The sequence below is a fragment of the Acanthochromis polyacanthus genome, chromosome 7, assembly GCF_021347895.1.
Source record: "Acanthochromis polyacanthus isolate Apoly-LR-REF ecotype Palm Island chromosome 7, KAUST_Apoly_ChrSc, whole genome shotgun sequence".
NCBI classification, from domain to species: domain Eukaryota; kingdom Metazoa; phylum Chordata; class Actinopteri; family Pomacentridae; genus Acanthochromis; species Acanthochromis polyacanthus.
The window spans coordinates 18,034,378-18,057,794 of record NC_067119.1 but is presented as its reverse complement, the minus strand read 5'-3'; the positions used below and the strand labels follow the sequence as shown (position 1 = coordinate 18,057,794).

The window sequence follows — 23,417 nt, the reverse complement described above, 5'->3', positions numbered from 1 at the left end:
GAGCTTTATGCCTAAAATCTGACCAGTCTAAGAATAAAACTGCTTTAATACTGTGTTTGGTTGAAAGCTGCATGGTATACACTTTACTCATTTACATGCTTTCCATCGTCGGGCATAATGTTTGTAAAACCACACAGAAAGACGCCGCTACTCTCGCGTTGTCCACCAACAGACACTCCGACAATTCGGTCTCATCACAACATCATCAGGGCGTTTCAGGCAACGCTCGGACACACAGCAGCTCAGTCGTTATCTCGGAATTGTTCCACCCTTAACGGGACGACAGTTCCTTTTCATACAGGTTCGTAAAATCGTCGTTTTGTTTGTATTATAGGCGTCTGTTGCTTTAGCTAGCACCGCTTGTGCACTCTTTATTTCGCGTTGTTGTTAGCGTATCCCTCAGTTAGCTAGCCCGCTGGCGCAGACAGGCGGCCGTTACTGAGTGACTAGTTCGGCAGGTGCAACAGACACCAGCTTCAGCTAGGTTATCCAGCTTAGCATCTTGTAAAAGATCATTTTCTTGCTGTTTACCTTGCTAACAATAGCCCTCTGATAGTGACAACCCCCACGGGCTGGCGTAATAAGAGTAGCGACCATGCTTTTCCTAATGGATTTTGGATGCTGGTCTGTTGAAGTAGAAAGCCCCACAGGCTTGTTTCTGCCATCTGTTCTATGTAAGCCGACCTCCATAACATGTCAGGTTTATAACTGATTTGAAGAAAGCTTCAAACATCCATAGCCTGACTTCTTGCTACATTTGTGCTCCCACTCAGTCAATATGCATCAAGGCGTGACCTCAGGCTGCAGTAGCCCATGATCCATCCTCTCTTACTGGATAGGTACAGGTAGATGACAGCATACTGTGAGTCTGCAAGCTTTGGAAAAGTCTGATTGAGAACACAACGGTAGACAGCTTAGCCATGAGCTTAGTTTTAGCTAAAAGGATTCGCAGAATATGTCTTTTGTATTAATCACTTTTAACTGTCTAGTGCAGGGTTTCGTTATTTATTTTTATTATGTGATAATACACAAATCCCTTGTGAAAAAGAAAACGTTGTGATGACTGACAGTTTTAAAGCAGTATTGCTCATGACTCATCTTATCTCAACCCATAAATGCTCCTGTATTTACTGTCTGACCTCATCCACAACACTTGGAACACCTCTAAAAAGTACTATGCACTAAACAGTTCAATCAAGCTACCATAAGTTGTGGCTCGCTGTTTGAGGTAATGCAGCTCATTGCAAATAATTCTGCTTTTTTCAAAGCTTGTGTTCAAATTACATTGACTGCAAATCTTTTGTCTCTAGACATTTGAGATCTGTAGCATGTCAGACAGCCCCTTTGTTTTGTGTAAAATCAATCAAGAGGCACTGTGTATCTGATAGTATTTCAGTCCCAGTACAGTCAGTAGAATCTGCAGGTTGTTCCTGCACACTCTGCTAAGCAGGTACACTTTGTCTAAACAGGTCACTAGTTTGTTACAGGGCTATAAATTATTTTCAGACCTATACATTCACAGCCATGTGCAGTTTAGCTTTATTGTCAGCTGGTTTAGTCGTAGCTGCAGGGCTGACTACAGCCTGATATGACATCAGAGGCAGTCCAGTGGGATATCCTTTGGCACATGGGGCAAAGATTGATTGCACTTGTTTCTAAAAATGTACAAAATGTTTATGCTTCTCCATTTTTGTCAGTGAGGTCTTTATTTGCTTTCCCTTGCAGACGACATGAAATGTTGATGTGGTAAAAATGAACAAACCCAAAATGGCCACAGAGAAGGGGTGAGTTACTATTCTGTTTGAAGACCAATAAATGTAGTTTCAAATGCATGGACAAACACAATGAGGTTGTGCATATGTTTCTGTGTGAAAGCTGTACTGACACAGCCATCTGTTCACATGCAGTGCTCCTTATCTTTCAGTAAGTACTTACTTTCAGGATAGCCTTCATCCACTTACACAATGTATTTGTTGAGGCTCTATAGCTATGTTTTCCTTTGTCTATTCTTCAATAATGTTTTCCCCTCATTCTTGACATTTTTTCTTAATTTATCTCTATAACACACTTCTGTCTCTCGGTCTGTAGTCCTTCTCCCTCTTTCTTCCTCTCTCTCTCTCTTTATAAGGACATAAGACAAATTTTGCTCCACTGGGTACAATCAGAGTTTTGATTCTATCCCGTGTTTGCCGTTGCTGTACCAACTGACCTCTAACCTCATGTTTCCAGCTGAGTGCCACTGAGCTAAGATTACAAGAGACGGACGGCTCAGTACTCCAGAAATAGTGAGGGACTGGAAGACAGCCTTGATAATCAACTTTATTAAAATAAAAGATTAGTCCGACTCGAGCCTCGATTGAACATTGATTGCCAAGTTGTAATTGTTCTTGGCTCTTCACTGTATTACTGATGAAGCTATTTTGGTTGGTTACCTTTCTTTTGCCTCAGAGATCCTATTTGACTCACTGTGTCCATATGAGGTCATTTGCCCAAATGAGGTGATGTTTTATATTTGCTCTCCAGTATCACCCGGTGCTAGGCATCTCTCCTACAGTTCTGGCCATGGAGGACCACCTGTTACATTCATTTTACACACACTAAATACATGTGTTTGCTTACATACGATAAGATTACTTTGTTACAGACATTCTTCCTAATCTTTGTAAAGGTAAAAATGTATGTTCATTTCCAGTGTTCCCAGTAACTCCAGGGTGCTGATGCTCCTGGGTCAACTAGAGAGGATGAATGGAGAGGCCATGGTGAGGGATGTCGAAATGGCGAGACAGGTCACTACAAAGATCCTTCATCTCATACAGACACAGGGTGAGAGCACGTACACACATACACACAGGCACAACATTTAACATGTCTGCTTTACACCAGCTGAAACAATTGAAAAGGACAATATTTTCTATTTCTACATGCATTTGTTTAGAGACCAGATGGCTGGGAGTCTGTGTCCATGTCTCTAAAATAGTGTTCTCTTTAGTTAAGTGTTAATGCCTACTATTCTGAAACGCTTGCTTTTTAAATATCTTTTTATCCTTCCTTAACATTGTTCTTTTTCTACACAAAAACACAATGTCAAATTCCTTGTTTGTGGAAACCTACTTGGCAATAAAACTCCTTCTGGTTCTGATTCTTTTGATTCTAATATCAGTGAGCAGTCCTTGTCTTAAATTGTAGCGCTGGCCGTGGCTCACACTTGCATAGTATTCATTCACTGTAATGTGTTATTATTATAAATAGTATTCTTAGCAATTTCCAAAACAATAAGTTGGGCTCAAATGTAAAGAAATGAAAAAAATCCTTATATATAATTTAAAAATGCATTCAAAAGGAAAAAAGACACAGCCCACTCCACCAGAGCTGTCTTCTGTTTTATTCTGAAAGTTTCTTTCTCTTCAAAATCTTGTGCTTGCATTACACACAATGAAATGTGACAGATACCAGTTCATTTAGAGATTTGTGTATGTTACATTTCATAAGTCTGATGTAAACTTCAGATCATTTCCTCATGCATGTATGAGGTACAGGCTATCGAGGTCTAGTATGCTTCTTCCCAGCTCCACACCTTTTTTCACATTCAGTAATATTCCCCCACACCTGTAAACAGACTTACTGTGCAAAGCTGATGTTTCTCCTTTTAAAATATCTTCATGTACAGCATCAGCTTGTCAGGTCAAGTTGATGAATTCATTAAAGACTTGTTTAGCACTTTTGCTGTGTAAATAGAGACGGGCTTCTGCAGCGGTAGTCAAGGTGCGGATGGATTGATAGTGTCCCCCAATCTCTGATTACTCTTTGAAAGGAGAGCAGAGAAGAAGATCTCACAGCAGAAGTGGAAGGCATTGTGCCACATTACAGTGTCAAACACACTGAAACATGAGTGTGTCTCTGTTAGCAGGGAGACTCTCTGCTCAGATGAATGGAAATCTCTGATGCAGGCGTCATTGTTCTCGTACTCTAATAATTAATTAATTAATGGATTCATCACACCAACAAAATTCTACTTTTGATTCTGGTTTATGTCAGTTGTCAGGCAAAAGTGATGAGAAATCTTACATTACTTCTCAGATGGGAAAATTGACTGTTTTTCTCAGTTCTAGATGAATATAAATGTCATGCTTTTGTATTTTAAAATGTTGGTCACACAAACCAAGCAATCTGAAGGCAATTGTGAGGTGCAAGTTTTATTACTTTGGTACCTTACTATTACTTTTGGTAGACTAAACTATTAATCAGTTAAGTGAAAATGGTCATCAAATATTAACACATTAATTGAAAATGAAAGCTGATACTTGCAGAGAGGTGATGAATGCAGCCATTACTTAATTAAGATCCAGTCATGGTGTTTTTGTTTGTAGCTCTTGTATTATTGTTGCTGTGAAGCTAGTTGTTTTCAGTTAGTGGCATTTTCAGTGTGAATTTTTTTGAGTGATGACAGCTTGTAATCCGTCAATCCTTCGTGGAGTTTTTGTGTGAAGGTGTCCTTTGAAGGTAAAAGTTCTGCTGAATCATTATTTTGCACCTGCTAGCATAATTTGAAATTTCTTTGAACTTCTTCCCTCCCACTTTTCTTGAATTTCGTATTTCCTCCTCCTGTAATTTGTGGCTTCCTCCCTTTTCAAAATAAAGTCATAGGTAATCCATCATGACTGAAGAGCACAGTGGAAAGGCTTCTGTCTGTGACCCTATCAATCATGATACACACGTGGACAAAATTGTTGGTACCCCTCAGTTAAAGAAGGAAAAACCCACAATTCTCACTGAAATCACTTGAAACTCACAAAAGTAACAATAAATAAAAATTTATTGAAAATTAAATAATCAAAATCAGCCATCACTTTTGAATTGTTGATTAACATAATTATTTAAAAAAACAAACTAATGAAATAGGGCTGGACAAAAATGATGGTACCCATAACTTAATATTTTGTTGCACAACCTTTTGAGGCAATCACTGTAATTAAACGATTTCTGTATTTGTCAATGAGCGTTCTGCAGCTGTCAACAGGTATTTTGGCCCACTCCTCATGAGCAAACAGCTCCAGTTGTCTCAGGTTTGATGGGTGTCTTCTCCAAATGGCATGTTTCAGCTCCTTCCACATATGTTCAATGGGATTCAGATCTGGGCTCATAGAAGGCCACTTTAGAATAGTCCAACGCTTTTCTCTCAGCCGTTCTTGGGTGTTTTTGGCTGTGTGTTTTGGATCGTTGTCCTGTTGGAAGACCCATGACCTGCGACTGAGACCAAGCTTTCTGACACTAGGCAGCACATTTCTCTCCAGAATGCCTTGATAGTCTTCAGATTTCATCGTACCTTGCACACTTTCAAGACACCCTGTGCCAGATGCAGCAAAGCAGCCCCAAAACATTACTGAGCCTCCTCCATGTTTCACCGTAGGGACAGTGTTCTTTTCTTCGTATGCTTGGTTTTTGAGTCTATGAACATAGAGTTGATGTGCCTTACCAAAAAGCTTCAGTTTGGTCTCATCTGTCCAAAGGACATTCTCCCAGAAGCTTTGTGGCTTGTCAACATGCATTTTTGCAAATTCCAGTCTGGCTTTTTTATGAGTTTTTTTCAGCAGTGGTGTCCTCCTTGGTCGTCTCCCATGAAGTCCACTTTGGCTCAAACAACGACGAATGGTGCGATCTGACACTGATGTACCTTGGCCTTGGAGTTCACCTTTAATTTCTTTGGAGGTTGCTCTGGGCTCTTTGGATACAATTCCAACGATCCGTCTCTTCAATTTGTCATCAATTTTCCTCTTGCGGCCACGTCCAGGGAGGTTGGCTACTGTCCCGTGGGTCTTGAACTTCTGAATAATATGAGCCACTGTTGTCACAGGAACTTCAAGCTGTTTAGAGATGGTCTTATAGCCTTTACCTTTAAGATGTTTGTCTATAATTTTTTTTCGGATGTCCTGGGACAATTCTCTCCTTCGCTTTCTGTTGTCCATGTTCAGTGTGGTACACACCTTTTCACCAAACAGCAGGGTGACTACTTGTCTCCCTTTAAATAGGCAGACTGACTGATTATGAGTTTGGAAACACCTGTGATGTCAATTAAATGACACACCTGAGTTAATCATGTCACTCTGGTCAAATAGTTTTCAATCTTTTATAGAGGTACCATCATTTTTGTCCAGGCCTGTTTCATTAGTTTGTTTTTTTAAATAATTATGTTAATCAACAATTCAAAAGTAATGGCTGTTTTTGATTATTTAATTTTCAATAAATTTTTATTTATTGTTACTTTTGTGAGTTTCAAGTGATTTAAGTGAGAATTGTGGGTTTTTCCTTCTTTAACTGAGGGGTACCAACAATTTTGTCCACGTGTGTACATCAGCTGTTCCTCTCTCATCTGTTGCTTGGCTTTCTGTCACAGTCTGCTGCTGCCTCAACTTAAAGCGTGAGTGTGACGTTGGTTTGAGGGAAGTAGGAGGGGGTCTTTGACCCTGTTCACAGTAACTATATACCCCAGTACAGACTTTGCTGTACTCTTGTCTCAAGTTCAGAGTCTTAGGGGCTTAAGAGGCAGTCAAGAGATACCACGAGGATGTATACGGAAAAGTCAGGAGTTGTAAGAGGGCCAGCCATGAGCTCATACATCTGCTGAAAAGATATTTAAAAATAACACTAAAAAAGAAATCAGTCCCCACAACCAGACCAGTTTTGGTTTGGTTCAGAGGAGAGCAAATTAATCTGAACAGCACAGTTTTCTTTTCGTCTCACAAATTTAGATTTTGTTCGAGACTGAAGTAGCTTACCCCACCCCCTACACCCCACCACCTCAAGAAATATCTCGCACACTTGTCAGTTTTCTGTAAGAGCAATCTGTGGTTAAGTTTCTGGTAGCATGCTCAGGGTGGTGCTGATTACTAGCTTCATAAAGTCCTGCCTCTAAGCGCAGCATGTGGGCATATCTTTAAAAAGCAGGTGGTTTGAATGAAATTTAAGAGGACTTTAAGATTAAGCCGAGTTTACTTCTACCCTCAGAGAAATAGAGATCAGTGACTTTTTAAAAGTGTTTTATGTTTTTGTGTCACATATGATAAAAAGTATTAGACTTGTCAGCTTTTTGATTCACAGAAGACTTAAAGTTTTAGGACTCAAGTGGAAGTAACTCTGGGATTTTGGAAAGCAGGAAATCTTTGCTTTCCAAGCTTCAGTGAACTTTGGGACATTTGTTATGAAATGGAGTACCTCTACACCAGGAAATACTGTCAATCTGTGGATCACTCGGACCCACCAGGTAGGGTTCAGAATGACTGAATTTATCTGAATATAATTTACCAAGTTAAGGTGAGCTATATCTCACTTACACAATAGTGTTATCTATGATGAACAATTGAGTGTAAACATATGTTGTAGATATTTAACATATTACAATTATTTCTGATAAAATGAGATGAGGAAGTTTGATTAGAGCAACTGTTCGAACTTCTTTAGCCTCCACAATTCATGTGGGTACTTTAAACAGTCAGACAAATAACTACAGTAACTGGAAAAGACAGAAATGATGACTTTTGAGTGAATTTAAAGAGCAGCTCGACATTGTGGCATCTTTAAGTTTAGTTTAATCTTATGAGAACACACACTGTTACAAGCAGAATAAAGTCATTGCAAAATGCAGCAGCTGGATGGGAAAATATAAATTGAAAACCACTGAAATCACTTTTATTATGAGGATTTTCTTTTCATGATCCTTATTCTATTATGATTTCCTAACTTTTTTCTCCTGACTTTTTTCTTGACCCTGCATTGTTTTCTTTTTGAGGATTGGTGTTGAAATGTCATTTTGTTTTGTGGAGCAGCTGCAGTCAATTCCAGCCATTTTCAGTACAAAAAATCGCTAATATTCTATTTGTAAATAAAAATATGACGAGAAATACAGGGAATATTGGACGCGCATCGCGAGGTGCATTTCCTTGAAAACGACCGATTCGTGGATTATATACCGACTTCAAGACATGTTTTGGACAAAATAGTTTACTGGCTTGTTTCGTCTGGATGTCCAAGGTTGGATTATGACCGTTTTTTGTGGAATATTTTCATCTGTGTGTAATAATGAACCCGGAAATGTGAGTCGCGCTGTGTGCGTTGAAGCCGTGTATAGAGAACGGATGGATGGATATTCGTTGTTTGTCGGACAAATGTGTTTATATTACCCGCTGTGGTAATCACATCTGAAAGTGGTTTATACCGGCGGATTCATGAGAATCTAAGCTTTCCATCGGCGTATAGTGTTTGTATAATCGCATTTGCAGTTTCAGACATTTAGCAAATTGCTTATGCAGATCTCAAAGTGTACCGCGGGCGGAACACTGAAGCGCAACTGAAGCGCAACGGGTTAAAAAGTCTGGTATGACAGCAATGCTTTAAAAGGCCGCTGCTCTCAAAGGCACTGAAGTTTGTGCGTTTGCGCATGTGTGTGCGCGAGTGCAAGTGAACACACATTACTCGTATTCCGGTCTATAATTTTAGCTTTCACATGCTTTTGGGCGAAAGATCGTAAGTCATGAAAGCTGCGCACATGACACATTTTATTCCCACACACACCTGCTGTCTTGATATGTTTCCAGTCAGTGTCAGCATGCAGTGGCAGACACACAAACCCCTCACGTGTAAGCTCATCAACAGGTGATGTAAAGTCATCGCTTCTGCCATAAAATAAATCTAACAGCAGAGTTAACATTACAGTAAACTTTTATTTTTGTTTCTTATTTTAATGTATTATATTTGTTATGAAAAAAATGTTTACTGTATTTGTACGCCCCTGTAATGCTAACTGTCAGTTTCCAAAAGCAATTTTTAAAAGAAAAAGCAGTGAGTGGTATGTACTGAAGTCTGTGTATGTGTTCCCTGCTCTTTGTCCTTTGTTTTTATTTGGAGAGTTTGTGTTAAGGACAGGACCCATGCAGTGTCTCTTCAAAGTCAGGAATCTGTCAGCTCCTAAATTACAGGGCAAGCACAAGGTGTCAGAGGTGTGGAGATGGACAAAGAAAGAAAAGAGAGGGAGAGTAGAGGCTGCAGCATGACCTCTTAGCCCTTTTCACCTCTTGTTGAGAGTTTCTAAGAGGAGACTTATTAAGATTATGTTATGTATGAATAAATATAGTTCAAAATGTGCTAAAGATACATTATGTGCTTATTGTGAATTGCAGCAGACTCTTTCTAACCACAACTAACCCAGCACAGTAGATTTCCACACTTTTCAAGATAAATGTCACTGACTTTCCACATGGACAGAGAAACGGTGTTGTACTGAACAACTTGTTTGGCTCTTTATTCTCACTTTTACTTTGAACTTTGTTGTGTGTTACAGAGAAGAGTGGAAAAGAGGTCATGTCCAAAAGCTCCAGTGGCATGGAAGTCATCCTGGCTTCATTGGAGGTCAGCTCACTCATCAGCGCACTGAACTTACTAAATCATAATTCTGTAAACAAACATTCACAAAGCTTACCCTTTTAACTATGTGTGACATAGGGATAAAGTGGTTTCTAATAAATGTTGCTGTTTTCTTACTCATCCAAAGTCAATCAAACCCCTAAATGAAGTTGCTGAAGACAAGGCAAACATGTCCTTTAACTATGGAGTAGTCTTAGAGTTTTGTCTGTAATTGTATAAATGTTGGTTTAGATATGCATTATGATTTACATTACGGTCCAGTATCAACTGCAAAATACCATGAAAGCATGACTTCCTAAAAAGGAGGACACATCCCTCATTTTTAGAGATTCTTCTCGTTGATCGTGTAGACATCCATGATTGGAGCTTTGCCTAATGTAATAGTCTCACACATTGCTCGATAAAGTAGTTCCTCTTTTGTTTTCATCGCAACAAGTTTAATTTTCTAGGTGCGGTCATTCGTTTGGGTTTGAAAGTTGCAGGTGTCCATTAACACAGCAGCTCTGCAGCTGATGTCACATTGATCACTGTGTATATTAGGGATTAGACGCTATGCCTAAGATGGATTACATCACGTAGATTAGCAAGAAGTAATTGCACACATTTCTTGTATTTACTGTGTCGAATCTGGTTTTAACAAGTGTCCTGTCGATGACTTTGACAGAATACCAGGGATGTCCAGACCACACTGAACATTCTGTACATTCTTAGTGAGCTGCTAACTGTGGGTGAGTTTCTCTTTTTTTCCCGAAGTTGAAAAGCCATTTTTGTCATGATTTTGAGCTGAGAATGCAAGTCATCCCTTTTAAATGGTTTTTAAAAGTGTCAAACTTCTTATAAAGACATAGACATTTCATTTTGTCACTCTAATGAATGGTTAAGTGATAGTAAATTTAGCAAAGATTAACAACACCAGTGTTTCTAATCCTATGCTGAATTACATTTCATTACAGTTAATGCTGTTTCCTTGGTTGTTTTGTGTCTTAGGCAGAGGTCGCAGGGTGGGAGTGTTTGTCTCAAAGGGAGGAACGGGAATTTTATTCCAGATTCTGATCACTGCCAGTAAAGATTTGCCTCCCAGTGAGGAACTCATGCTGCAACTTCACTCCCTGCTGGCCAAGGTTGGCCCGAAAGGTATGCCTGATGCCACTGACACAAGCACACACTGACACACATACTCTATGAGCAACTCATGCTAGTTTTTGGACATTAAAAAGATTTAGTTTTTTCTCATAAACAACTGAAAAAAATGTTTATAGTCAGTGTTTCACTAAAAGCATTGTATGTTGAGGTCCAACAAACCTGCTGGTTGTATTTCTTTTCTCAAAACACATTTGCAGCATGTAATTTTAAGAATATTTTACATATTTCTTCACTGACTTTACTGGCATATAGTTAGATGTCTTGGTGTATTGCAACCACTTGTATGTCAGTGGAATAGCTTGAAACTAGTAGTGGGATGTGAATGCTGCTACACATGGTGACACACATACATGAGTGTCCTTGGCTACCTTCCAAATCCCATATATTTTCTTGTCAGTATGTACTGCAGCTGTCTTCACAAAGTACAGACTATTGCACGTAGTGCACACACAGTTGGGATGCACTACTTTGTCATAATATGCGCCTTAAACTTTGACTGTCATATATCATATATCTATTTCGTTCATATATCTGTCACACTCTGAGCGAAATGAGCTGTCATTTGTCTGTGTGGCTGAGCTTGTTTATACTCGCATGAGACACGGTGATGAAACTGCGCACAGGATTGTGGGTCAAAATGGCCAAAAAAATGCAAGATAATTCTTTATTGATCCCACGCTGGGAAAATTTACAACACGCTGGTTTGCATACTGCAAAATGCAACATAGCAGATCAGATGTAGTTTGTCATAATCCATTTGACGTATTATGTATTGGACCATGCTAAATCTTTCTCTGTACCATGGGTATTGTGATGACCTCTTTTGTGGTGAAAGGTGGTATATGCAGGAGACAAAACACTGAAATCCAATGTTTTTACTTTTTGCATATTGACATTGCGGCTTCTGTGTGTTCAGACAGAAAGTTTGGCGTGAAGGCACGTCTGAGTGGAGCTCTGAATGTCACCATCAGCTTAATGAAACAGAACCTACAGAATACCAAGCTACTTCTGCCTTGCCTGCAGGTTCTCAGAGTTTATTCTACCAACTGTAAGTAACTTATAGCTGTCAAATACACTTGTCACAACTTAACATGTCTATCTTGAAGGTCAGTCAAATCAAGAAATACTACAGAATCTCTGACAGCACACTGATTAAAATCCTGTAAATATTGTGGCTCTGTTAACTATTCAGATGTACTTCATGCCTATTTCTAAGTTTGCCTGATATTGTGTCTCTTTTGTGTCTGTTTATATAAAGCGGTCAATGCTATTTCTTTGGGCAAGAATGGCGTGGTCGAACTTATGTTCAAAATTATCGGTCCTTACTGCAAGAAGAACACCAGCCTGCTCAAGTGAGTGTCTGTTAATTAGCCAGCATGAAATCTGTGTTCCAACAAACCAGTGACATGCAGAGGCTACATCTCCTTGGCTGCTTTCCAACAGAATTTTTTTAACATCTGTCATTGATGTTTGTGCAACAGACCATGTAAGCCATTTGCCTTGTTTCTAAATCAACAGGGTAGCTCTGGACGCACTGGGAGCACTGCTCAAATCCAGTGAGTAATTTGCTTTCTCACATGGACTTTTGACTGTTCAGTAGTTTAGTGATCTTTAATTAGTGTTTGTGTCCATGCAGTTCATTAATCTGAGTCATTCATTCATTAGTCCTTTATCCATGATTGATTCTCCGTTCTGCTCTGAAGCAAATGCTGTAATTGATTGTTCAACATGGATTTCAAGTTAGTTAACCCCCAGCTTTCCCCTGCGTACTGTATACTGCTCTCATTTTTACTCATGCTGCTTCTCGCTTGCAAAGTGATGTGCATCAGTGCTTTTTCTGCTATTTCTTCAACTCCCCTGTGCAGAAACTAATGCCCGTCGTGCTGTAGATGGGGGCCATGTGCCTGTCTTGCTTTCTCTGTACCTGGATTGGCATCGCAATGACACGCGACATCGCCACATGCTGATTCGCAAAGGACTGCTGGTCTGCCTTAGGAACATTACCAACATCAAACTGGGAAGGAAGGCATTCATAGAGGCTGATGGCATGAGGATCCTGTACAATTCATCGACCGTGAGTGTGAAAATAACATCTGGATGGCAAGTAATTACTGCACACACACACACACTGGGACTCAGCTACTTTCTACTCTCTGTGTGGTTTGTTTCCAGGAGTGTCTCCCTGTGCGAACTCTGGATCCTCTGGTCAACACTTCAAGTCTCATCATGAGAAAGTGTTTTCCTAAGAACCGTCTGCCTCTGCCCACCATCAAATCAGCCTTCCACTATCAGCTGCCACATGTACCTGCTGTAGGGCCTGTGGCACAGCTGTACAGTCAACCTCCTGGGGGTGAGAACGCAGGACACACTCAGAAACACACACACACACACACACACACACACACACACACACACACACACACACACACACACACACACAACAGCTATCACTGTCTTTGCACACGCCTTTCGTTGATGATTATGCAGTGCAGACACAAGCACTATTTCACTGTGGTCATTGCTGCTAGATTCGGTCCCTGATACCATACAGGCACACAAATAATGTCTAAATGGGCGGACCGACCGACTTGTTAATGGCAACACTCTTGACACTGCTGCACACAATGTACGTTACAGGAAGAACAAGTCATCAGCTCAGCAGCAAGCCCTTAAACAAGGGTAAGATGTACGCAATTTTCACATTGCATAGATTCACTCACTGTTGCTTTCTCATTCACTTCACATCACACTCTTAACTTCACTAACACGACGTGTTCGTAACAACGATTCTTAGCACACATCGCATAGTGCTTGCTTGCCCACTAGAAGATCTATGTGCTTGCTTTACACTCAGCTAATTTGCTTTCTACATTATGTCCACAAGCTGTCGGGTAAAACATTTAGTTTCCTCTTCCCTCAAACTAATCTAGAAGCAAAAATATATTATCACAGCTCTATTTCATGTAGCATACATGTATTTGAATTTTGAAATTAGGCATCCACACATGAGTAATTTTCTTCCATTTGTGTTTTGAGCAATGCAAAATCAAACAACAGGCAACCCAGTGACTGCTCTAATCTTGGTATTAAGTGCTGATTTGTTAAGTTCCCAAAAACATGCCAGTGATGTCAATACTACCAGCAATGGAGAGAAGTGTACAACTATAAGCCATTGCTATTACCCTGACTTTTTAGTAAGATCCCCTGCTCATTTTGAATTTGCATTTGAAGAAATATCTTCAGTATTTCTTCTTTTCTCTGGATTACTCATCTCTTCATCGTGACTCCTTGCATCTTTTTGCAAACATTTTCTCTCTTCCAATCAGAGCAATTAGACTCAGTCATCAAGATCACCAGGCTCCTACTAGTGTGTTTCTGGAAAACAGTAAAGACCCATCTTGGGTTAAGAAAAATGAAAGTATTGAAAGTATTGGATCAATAACTTGTGTGTATGTATTTGTCATACCCAGTGGATGATGTGGTTGATGAAAGTGATGATAACGAGGAGACCGAGGCAGACAGTGATACTGAGAATGAAGAGGATGAGAAAGATCACCACTCTGCGGTAATACTCAGCACTCACATGTGTATAACACATTTCACATGGTAACATTAAGTGTTCCACTTGCTGTTCAAAGTGCTGACTATTTTTTCTCTGCGTGATAGTGGTGTTCATGATTAAACTTCAGGTATGTGTGTTATAATAGGCGGTCTTGTGAATTGAGTATTACTGCAAGTCCATGAGTCATACTGTGTACTGTTATTGATGTTTGCACTTCCTTATATATTCAGCAGAGGGCAGCCATAACTCGCCAACTAGCAAATTCCAAATACTATGTCAGACTTGTCAGCCATATCTGACCCACCAATCATGGCAGAATAAAACATAGATGTTGATTTCAGGTCATTCTTTAAAATAAGTGGATTTTGGTGACTTTTGTCATGTTTCTTTTATCACAGTTTCTTAGGTTAATTGTTTCCTTCATCTTATAATAAAAAGAGAGAAGCAGGCTTGACAGCCCAAAAACACATGCATAACAGAGAGTCTAACGCTTTTCTTCCTTTGTGTCCTGTTGATCAGAATGATGACATTGAAACAGACCTAAACAAGCTACATCCCAAAAAGAGCCCTGGCCGTCCTTTCGAAGAGTTGCGAGTTTATGAGAGATTCTTCCTGGAGCTATCTGAGGATTTTCAGGTCAGTGTTTTCTGCAAGGCTCCTGTTCTCTTGTCACTGAAGATAGTTCTTTATGACTCTGTTTGTATGTTTGGGATCATTGTTATGCTTGAGAAGGAATTTCACTCCCTGATGACACAACAAGACTAACTTTAATGGCTAAACTGCAAAGTGTTGTACTTTTAAACTATGTGTGTCTCTGTGTTGTGAGAATTAGTATGAGACATACTAACCTTTTTTTTCCAACATTGTCAGTAACAACTAACTATTTCTGCCAACATTTATATTGTTCCTACAGGGGTTTAACTTTGAATGCTCAAAGAATGCCTCCACCACATCTTCATCTGCATCCGTCTCCTCATCATCAGCCTCAACTCGATCCACTCGGCCAATCGTAGTGCCCACAGCTCAAGCCCTGTCTCCAAAAAGCATCCCCATACCAAACTCTCAGGAGGATTGCAAATCTATCAAAGGACAGCACACTCAGCCACCTCCTTCTGCTCCCACACCAACCCCTCCTGTTCCTCTAACACCTCTAGAGCTGGACACGATCCACCTCACCAAGGACCAAGACAAAAAAGAGGAGGCCAACATTCCTACTCCAGATGGACATACGACCTTCACCAGACCTCCTTCTCAAGGGCAGAGGATTGAACAGGAACTAGCACATGCATTAGAATGTGCCTCTCTAGAAGAGGACAGGGCTCTGAATGCAGAAGAAGGCTTAAAGGGGGTCAAACAGGAGGGCTCTCCAGTCAACGCTATGAGGCACATACAGTCCCCTCTGCTCTTGGGGGGCATCGCTACACGCCGTGTGGGAGGTGGAGGCAGTAATTGGGGTTCAGATTGTGGCTCAGAAGGTGCTGAGGATGAGGCAGGGGAAGGAGCAGTCCTGGAGGTGCCAGACACGGCCCTCCTCCTGCCACTGCATGACCCTGACCTGTACGTGGAGATGGTGAAGGGGACACACTCTGTTCCACAGTATGCTGAAGTGGCTTACCCAGACTACTTTGGCCATGTAGCTCCGACATTTAGGGAACCCCTTCTGGAGAGAGTTTACGGTGTACAGAGGTGAGCTATTCAGCACAAAATCTAAAGTATACATCAAAAACAAAACAATTAAAAGCAAGAGAAGAAAACTGAAGAACGAAACTAAGTGCAGTATACCATGGTGTTTTGAAGGAGAAAATGTGAAGAAATATGTTTAAGTATTCAGAATATTCTGAAGCTTTCATAAATCTTTCACCAAAACTATTTAAAGCCTGTCTTGTGGGGCTGCAGACAGACCTTAAGTATTGCTGATACTGTTTTTTTCCAAGGCCAAGTCACAAGTGTGGGCAGAGTTTAGAAATGGTTAAAGACTAACAGTGATGGTATTTTGTCTTGTTAATGTGTCAATGTGCATTTCCATCTTGGAGCTGCAGTGTATCAACAATAGTCTGAAAAACATGGATTCAGACTGCAGAGGCTTTATATGTAACAAACCAAACCATCTAGCCCTGTTATTCTGAGTGGTGGAATTTACTGTATCATTATTTTTTAGAATTGGTTTCCAGTGTTTAACATGTATGGCTGAATTACTCCAATAATGTAGTTTTCCTTTATATAGTATACAGTAGTTTTACATTGTTTGCTCCAACTTCAGCAAGCCATGAGGAGTGAATAACGGGAGAGGCAGGGACTTCTTACATTCATGCATTTCTTGAGGAAGCAACAGTGTAGAATCATTTTGAGGCCGAAAGGCTTATTTCATGTAAAAAAAAAAAAAAAAAAAAAAAAGAACAACAGCAACTTATAAATATGTTGTTAGTGGTTAAATCAGCAACTGCAGTGAGACTTTAAATTTAATCATGTGGCCACATTTTTGAGTGTTGAATGGCGTTCCAAATTCACTTTTCAATCCGTGAGCCTTTGTCACAGAACACAACAGCTTATATCTTTGTTGTGGAGTGAAGGTTAAGAAATTGTACTGATCCTTATTAATTCACTAATTTATTAATGTAAAATATATTCATCCATTCATTATGTTAACCAATAGGTACTTTGTGGTTCTAATGCTGCAGGTCCAAGATATTCCAGGACATTGAGAGGTTGATCCATCCTAACGATATCTTGGATAAAGTGGTTTATGATCTGGACATTCCCAGGTGAGTTCTTGTTATTGCATCTGCTAACTTAAAACATTACATCGCTCAGGATAAGCAGAGCTACAATTATGACTTCTTCTCATCGGTGCAACAGCATTTGTATTAAAGTGTTTTTTCCACTGACAAAATCTACAGTGTGTCCTTTGTCCTTTACCTGATGATGCGGAGAAGTTTGACATTCACAAAGCAGATTACTTCAGTTTATCATCAATGTATTGAGAAGGGTAATGACTTTTCAAGAGTATCATTTGTCTCTCTTTAATATTGTGTTTATGTTTCAGTTGTCCTGTGATTGAAGACAATGGTGAATCACTGAAGTTCAACTCTCAGTTTGAGTCTGGTAACCTCAGGAAGGCGGTTCAAGTTAGAAAGTAAGTCTTTGTTGTTACGTCTGATATAGCAGACAGAGGAGTACATCCACATTTTGATGTGCAGTTTTAATGAAATCACCGTTTATCATATTAATAACATTCAAAGCTGTGGTCAACTTTGAATATATTTCACCTGTTTTTCACAGTAATTAGAATTTTAAAGCAAAGATGTGCCACATTTTGTATTGTTTATGGTTGAGGATGTCTGGGTCAGCAGTTTATTTTCTGGTGCTTTTTTCCAGATATGAGTATGACCTTGTGTTGAATTCAGACATCAACAGTAATCACTACCACCAGTGGTTTTACTTTGAAGTGAGCGGCATGCGTGTTGGAACCACCTACCGCTTCAACCTCATCAACTGTGAGAAGTCAAACAGCCAGTTCAACTATGGTGAGATGTTTCACAACATGCATAAAAGCAAAGTGACAATCTCGCCGACAGAGGATTTGTGTGATTTTATGAACATAACTTTAAATGAAACCATGTTGAATTCAGTGATTAGTCTGAACATCTGACAGCACAGTTTAACTTCTGTGTGGTTGCCTCTCTCGTTGTGTGTGCAGGCATGCAGGTGCTGATGTACTCGGTGCAGGAGGCGATCAGTGGCAGGCCTCGCTGGGTCAGAACAGGAACAGACATCTGTTACTACAAGTAGGTACACTTAGAATGGAGAAGAGCCGGGGACATACTGAAGGCAAAGTAAACCTTTTTAATCCATATCACAGTTGCAGAGTCTCGATCACCATTTTCATGCAACATAGTGCATTAAATTCCTTGTATCATGCATTTTATATATAACCAGCAAACTCTTGACTATTAGGCAACATATTACATATCTGTTTTGTAGCTTTCTACGTTGAGAAAAAAATATGTTGAGCTAAAAATAATAGACATAGTGCAGATTTTCAAATAAGCATTCTTTAGAGAGGTTGTCGCCCTTTATACCCTCTATAGGGTGGTATTTTATTAGATACCCCTGTCCAATTTAGTGCAGTTCAACGCTGTTCAAATTTTGTGATATGATGTTTACAATGTCATAGAGGTGTCTTCAATAGTCACAAACATTAATATAACAGGTGGAAAGAATATTAGAAACACTTCTCGGTATATTGAAGTCCTGTACATCCCCACTTCTCACTATGACCTCAATAATATCACATTTCCACATTTCCAATAATGTCATCAAAAACTGAACTTTAAATAATAAGTAGAATTTATTGAAGATGTGTTATAAAGTGCTACAATCGTTTAGACAAGTAATCTTAACGGAGTGGTTTTTGTGTGTGTTACAAGTGCTGCTGTATGTTGTTCAGTTTATTGGATTTTCTTTTTTCTCCACAGGAATCATTTTGCAAGAAGTTCCATTGCAGCTGGTGGTCAAAAGGGAAAATCCTATTATACAATGACCTTCAGCAAAAACTTCAGCCATAAGGATGACGTCTGCTACTTTGCTTATCATTACCCTTATACATACTCTACACTTAAGGTAGTATTACAGTGCTAGTGTTTGCTGTAGCATTTAATAGTCTGACTCCCCCTCTGTTTTTTGCTTCAGCATAGGATTAGCTTATTTTGCCCTGAATGTTGAAGCAGATATTTTGGAGCTGCTTCATATAGTGTGTTAGCATGCGCCTGTACAGTAGTTACTGTTAGTTTCTCCTGTTGCTCAACATTCCAAAACCCCCAGTATGAACTCTGATGTAGCTCCCTCTGGATAGATACTTTTGTTTTGTTTCTACTGCGTTGTTATTTGTCCATCAAATTTGCAATCAGACATCTGTCATGCTCACAAAGAACTTTGTTATTATATCAATAGCTGTTTTATTATTTATGCATTTTGTCTGTATTCATCTAGAGCGACGCTTCAGAATTGCTTTTAATACAAGCATCGAAAGAGAAGCTCAATCTGAATCACTTGATCTCAAGTGGCCTAATAAATAGTCAATGCAACAATACATCTGTAAAAAGAATAACAAGAGGACTGGAAGCCTAAATAGAAGTTGTGCATGATGGTATTAGTAACCGAAAAATAAAACCGTTATTTGTTGTTGCTTGCAGATGCACTTGTCCAAACTGGAGGCTTTGAGAACACCTCAGATCTACTTGAGACAGGACATACTGTGTGAAACCCTCGGGGGAAACAGCTGCCCCCTTCTCACCATCACTGCCATGCCAGAGTCGAACTCCAATGATCACATCTGTCAGTTTAGTAAGTAAATGAATTAATCTACGTACATGCGCCTTATATTTACTAACCATCACATTCTCATACCTGAGCAGAGCAATCTGAGCTGCTGGATTTTCATATATTGTGGAAAAACTGAAAAAACAATGTAGCTTCACCCTTCACAGTGCAGCTATCTGGAATTAGGTGAACATGTTAACAAGGGATGATGCAAACTGTTTAATAAGGTTTCCTGTTTATACTCAGGTCTGTTACAAGCAGTACCGACACTGAAGGTTTCCTCATTTACAAATTTTCCAAAATGTTGCAGAAATCACAGAGTTATTTAAAAAAAAAAGTTTAAGATGCAGCAAAATAAATAATTTTAGTGATCATTGGTATACAAAATGACACGGGTGTCCAAAATGTGCTTTTGTCAGATATCCTGATTATATTAACCATCATATTTAAACATTTAATACCTGGTGTGATTGTCACTTACAATAAACCTTACTGACAAATCAAATGTGTTATTTTCAGCATGTGCATTCAAGCTTGACTGCTGGAAACAGTCCCTATAACAAAGTAATCTAGACTTAAAGGTCCTATTCCTTCGCTTTTCTGAGTTTTCATGAATTGAGCTCTAAAAGCAATCAGTTACAACGTGTTTTATTTGATGCACTTTAGATTATTTAGTCACAAGTACTATGTCATTAGTTAAACCTTCTCTAGAAGAAGAAATTCACTAATGGTGGACATAAATGTTTCTCTCTCTCACTGATACTTCAAGAACATTTGGATTAATAGAACTGAGATCAACCTTTGGAGCATCAGGTCACTCCAGTATTTCCCAAATAGTTTTGCAGTCCACTGTTGTTCACTGACACCGTTTCTCAGCTGTGAAAAACTTTAAATTGAAGAATTTTCTTCTTATTCCAGCTTCCTATGCTTGTGTTTGTGCTGTGCTCTTGCTCTCTCTCACTCTTCAGGGAATCGTCCATTGATCTTCTTGTCGGCCAGAGTGCACCCTGGAGAGACCAATGCCAGCTGGGTAATGAAGGGCACATTGGAGTTCCTGATGGGCACCAGCCCACTGGCAGCCAGCCTGAGGGAGGCTTACATTTTCAAGATAGTCCCCATGCTCAACCCTGATGGAGTTGTAAATGGAAAGTGAGTAAAAAGACTTTGAACTAAATTACCACACGCTAACAACTTTCAGCTATACACACTAGAGACACACACATCTGCTGAACCTGGGCCTGCATGCTGGTCACAGCTTTATGTATATTAACACACATCAAATCTTGTCTTGAAGGATTCTCTAGCTCTGTTGTCCTCCACTCTGTGTCCTTCCCCTCTTCTGCCATCTCCTTTCTGCTGTAGTCATCGTTGTTCTCTGAGTGGAGAGGATTTGAATCGCCAGTGGCAGAATCCCAGTCCTGAGCTCCATCCCACCATCTACCACACTAAGAGCCTGCTGCAGTACCTTGCACACATACAAAGGGCACCACTGGTATGACCTCTAATTAACTGGACTTAAATTACTTTGGGGCATTTTGCACTCTGCAACATCTTTTTTTCATTGACTTCTCTGTAATAATGGTGCCTTTTTCCTGTTCAGCTGCACATACTGTTTTAGCTGCATGTCTGCAAAAGTTTACAATATTTACCATCACTAAATCACCACATTGATTTTATGACATTAATGCAGTTGTTGCAAACAACCACCTCTGCTGGTTCTGTGCTTCACTGTATGTCAGCAAGATGGATACAGTTGGCAATTCTGTGTATGGAAGATTTGTATACAGTCCAAAGGGTTGTGGATTAAATAATAATATAGCATACATTTTATTTTGGTGAAAATACATGGAGATAGGAGATTACATGGAGATTCAGTTTGGATTTTCCAAGCTAATGTATTGTAATTATCCTAATGAGCAACTTGTGTGTATTTTATTATATTTTGATTTATTATTTTTTAAGCATTACTTTAATTAGTTTGCTACTTCAGTCCCAATGTCTTATTGTCAATATATGTGATTTACAACCTAAGCTTCTTTCTCCGTCCACTTCCTGTCTGCCTGTCTGCCTGTGTGCGTGTGCGTGTGCGTGTGCGTGTGCGTGTGCGTGTGCGTGTGCGTGTGTGTGTGTGTGTGTGTGTGTGTGTTCACAGGTGTTCTGCGACTACCACGGTCATTCCAGGAAGAAGAACGTGTTCATGTATGGCTGCAGTGTGAAGGAGACAGTCTGGCAGTCCAGTATCAGTGCAACATCGAGCTACTTGCAAGAGGACCTTGGATACAGGGTGAACACACACACACACACACACACACACACACACACACACACACACACACACACACACACACACACACACACACACACACACACAGAGTACATAAAATCTGTGTATGTAAATCTGCAAAAGTAATAAATAAACTCAGAACTTTCCCTCTCTATTTCAGATTAATTTTCTCACAACTGTGAATATTAAGTGCATTGAACTCAGTCTCGATACAATCAGATCACCTTTTTAAAATTATACTCCTCTTGCCTCTGAAAAGGTTTGCTGTCAAGCAGCTGATAACTGATCAGCCGCAACATTAAAGCAGTGACAGGTCAAGTGAATAACATTGATTATCTTGTTAAAATGGCACCTGCCAAGAGGTGTGATGTATTAGGCAGTACGGAACAGCCAGTTCATGATGTTCATGTGTTGGAAACAGGAAAAATGAGCAACCATAGGAAACTGAGGGCAACATTATGACAGCTATACTGTACCTACCAAACCATGTCCAAAGAAGGACAACTGGTGAACCGCTGACAGGGTCATGGGTGCTCAAGGCTAAGTGATGCACATTGAAGGTGAAGACTGGTCTGTGTGGGCCAGTCCCTCAGAAGAGCAAATGTTGCTGAAACCTTAATCCTGGCTATAATGAAAAAAAAAACTGTCAGTGTACACAGTGTGTCACAGTTTGCTTTGTATAGAACTGTATAGCCACAGAACAGTAAAATGCCAGTGCTGACTGCTATCCGCTGCTGAAAGTAACACACGCAAAGAACTGGACAATGGAGAAGATGGCTTGTTCTGATAACTCGCATTCATTCTGTCACATTATATGGATGATTAATTATTTTTTTTCCTCTGTTTTCCTCTGGTTTTTCTTCTTCAGTTTGGAGTAAATCCCTAAGTTTTTACTAATAGCACCTGATCTGTTGTCTCTTGCAGACTGACAGCAGCTCTTATCTGGCAGGCTTGATGAATGTGTTTTGCTGTTCTTCCTAAGTTTTAGTAGTTCTGCTTGAATTTTACTCTACAGTAAGAATGTACTTTTTCTTTACTTGTACCGGTACCTCTGTGCATTTGGGAATGCAAAAGAGCATAGTTGTTGCTTAGCAGAATGCTTAAAAAGGAGACAGTGTAATGCGGAGTTTTGTGGTGGACATTTAGCTTCAGGCTACAAACCTACAGCAAACTCAGTGTTGCTCTGTATGTACACTTGTCTGTGCTGGACACAGTTATGTCCTTCGTCATCCTCCAGTGCACTAATGTTCACATACCTCCATAAAAACATTCTGGCATGTCAACAGTTCATTGTGTTTTTCAGGCGCTTCCTAAGATCCTGTCCCAGATTGCTCCAGCCTTCAGCATGGCGAGCTGCAGTTTTGTTGTGGAGCGCTCCAAAGAGTCAACCGCCCGCGTAGTTGTGTGGAGAGAGATTGGTGTACAACGCAGCTACACTATGGAGAGCACGCTCTGTGGCTGTGACCAGGGCAAATATAAGGTAAGATGTATTTGTTTGTAGGAATGGATGTATGAAAGGGCGATTAATTTTGTCATTTGAGCAGCTTCTCTGAATGTCAATGATTTCTTGAACTAATAACTGAGGACAGAAAAATTAACTGACAAATGTCTTTCTTAACAAATCTCAGAAATCTCCAAATGTCCACCAGGTGATGCTGTTGTGCTTTTTTCCACTTTCTCCTTACTTCTTCTCTG

At 39.8% G+C, this 23,417-nt stretch overlaps 1 protein-coding gene across 4 annotated transcripts in view; it reads left to right on the top strand.

Annotated features, from left to right (window-relative positions):
- Positions 1-137: 137 nt before the first annotated feature.
- The window catches only part of agtpbp1 (ATP/GTP binding carboxypeptidase 1), a 31,140-nt gene continuing 7,860 nt past the window's right edge, over positions 138-23,417 (top strand). For 2 of the 4 annotated variants that reach the window (XM_022199094.2, XM_022199093.2), the window contains exons 1-25: positions 138-301; positions 1,726-1,784; positions 2,693-2,823; positions 9,332-9,399; positions 10,079-10,142; positions 10,402-10,548; positions 11,474-11,605; positions 11,816-11,909; positions 12,076-12,113; positions 12,423-12,631; positions 12,730-12,907; positions 13,195-13,236; positions 14,028-14,122; positions 14,639-14,755; positions 15,033-15,805; positions 16,798-16,881; positions 17,163-17,252; positions 17,495-17,643; positions 17,817-17,904; positions 18,595-18,739; positions 19,312-19,462; positions 20,407-20,587; positions 20,801-20,930; positions 21,591-21,722; positions 23,026-23,202. In XM_022199094.2, coding sequence (XP_022054786.2) covers positions 1,753-1,784; positions 2,693-2,823; positions 9,332-9,399; positions 10,079-10,142; positions 10,402-10,548; positions 11,474-11,605; positions 11,816-11,909; positions 12,076-12,113; positions 12,423-12,631; positions 12,730-12,907; positions 13,195-13,236; positions 14,028-14,122; positions 14,639-14,755; positions 15,033-15,805; positions 16,798-16,881; positions 17,163-17,252; positions 17,495-17,643; positions 17,817-17,904; positions 18,595-18,739; positions 19,312-19,462; positions 20,407-20,587; positions 20,801-20,930; positions 21,591-21,722; positions 23,026-23,202 — 3,447 coding nt within the window. In that variant the 5' untranslated portion in view covers positions 138-301; positions 1,726-1,752. The remainder of the gene's footprint in view (positions 302-1,725; positions 1,785-2,692; positions 2,824-9,331; positions 9,400-10,078; positions 10,143-10,401; positions 10,549-11,473; positions 11,606-11,815; positions 11,910-12,075; positions 12,114-12,422; positions 12,632-12,729; positions 12,908-13,194; positions 13,237-14,027; positions 14,123-14,638; positions 14,756-15,032; positions 15,806-16,797; positions 16,882-17,162; positions 17,253-17,494; positions 17,644-17,816; positions 17,905-18,594; positions 18,740-19,311; positions 19,463-20,406; positions 20,588-20,800; positions 20,931-21,590; positions 21,723-23,025; positions 23,203-23,417) is intronic. The other 2 variants (XM_022199097.2, XM_022199096.2) reach the window with 2 other exon arrangements.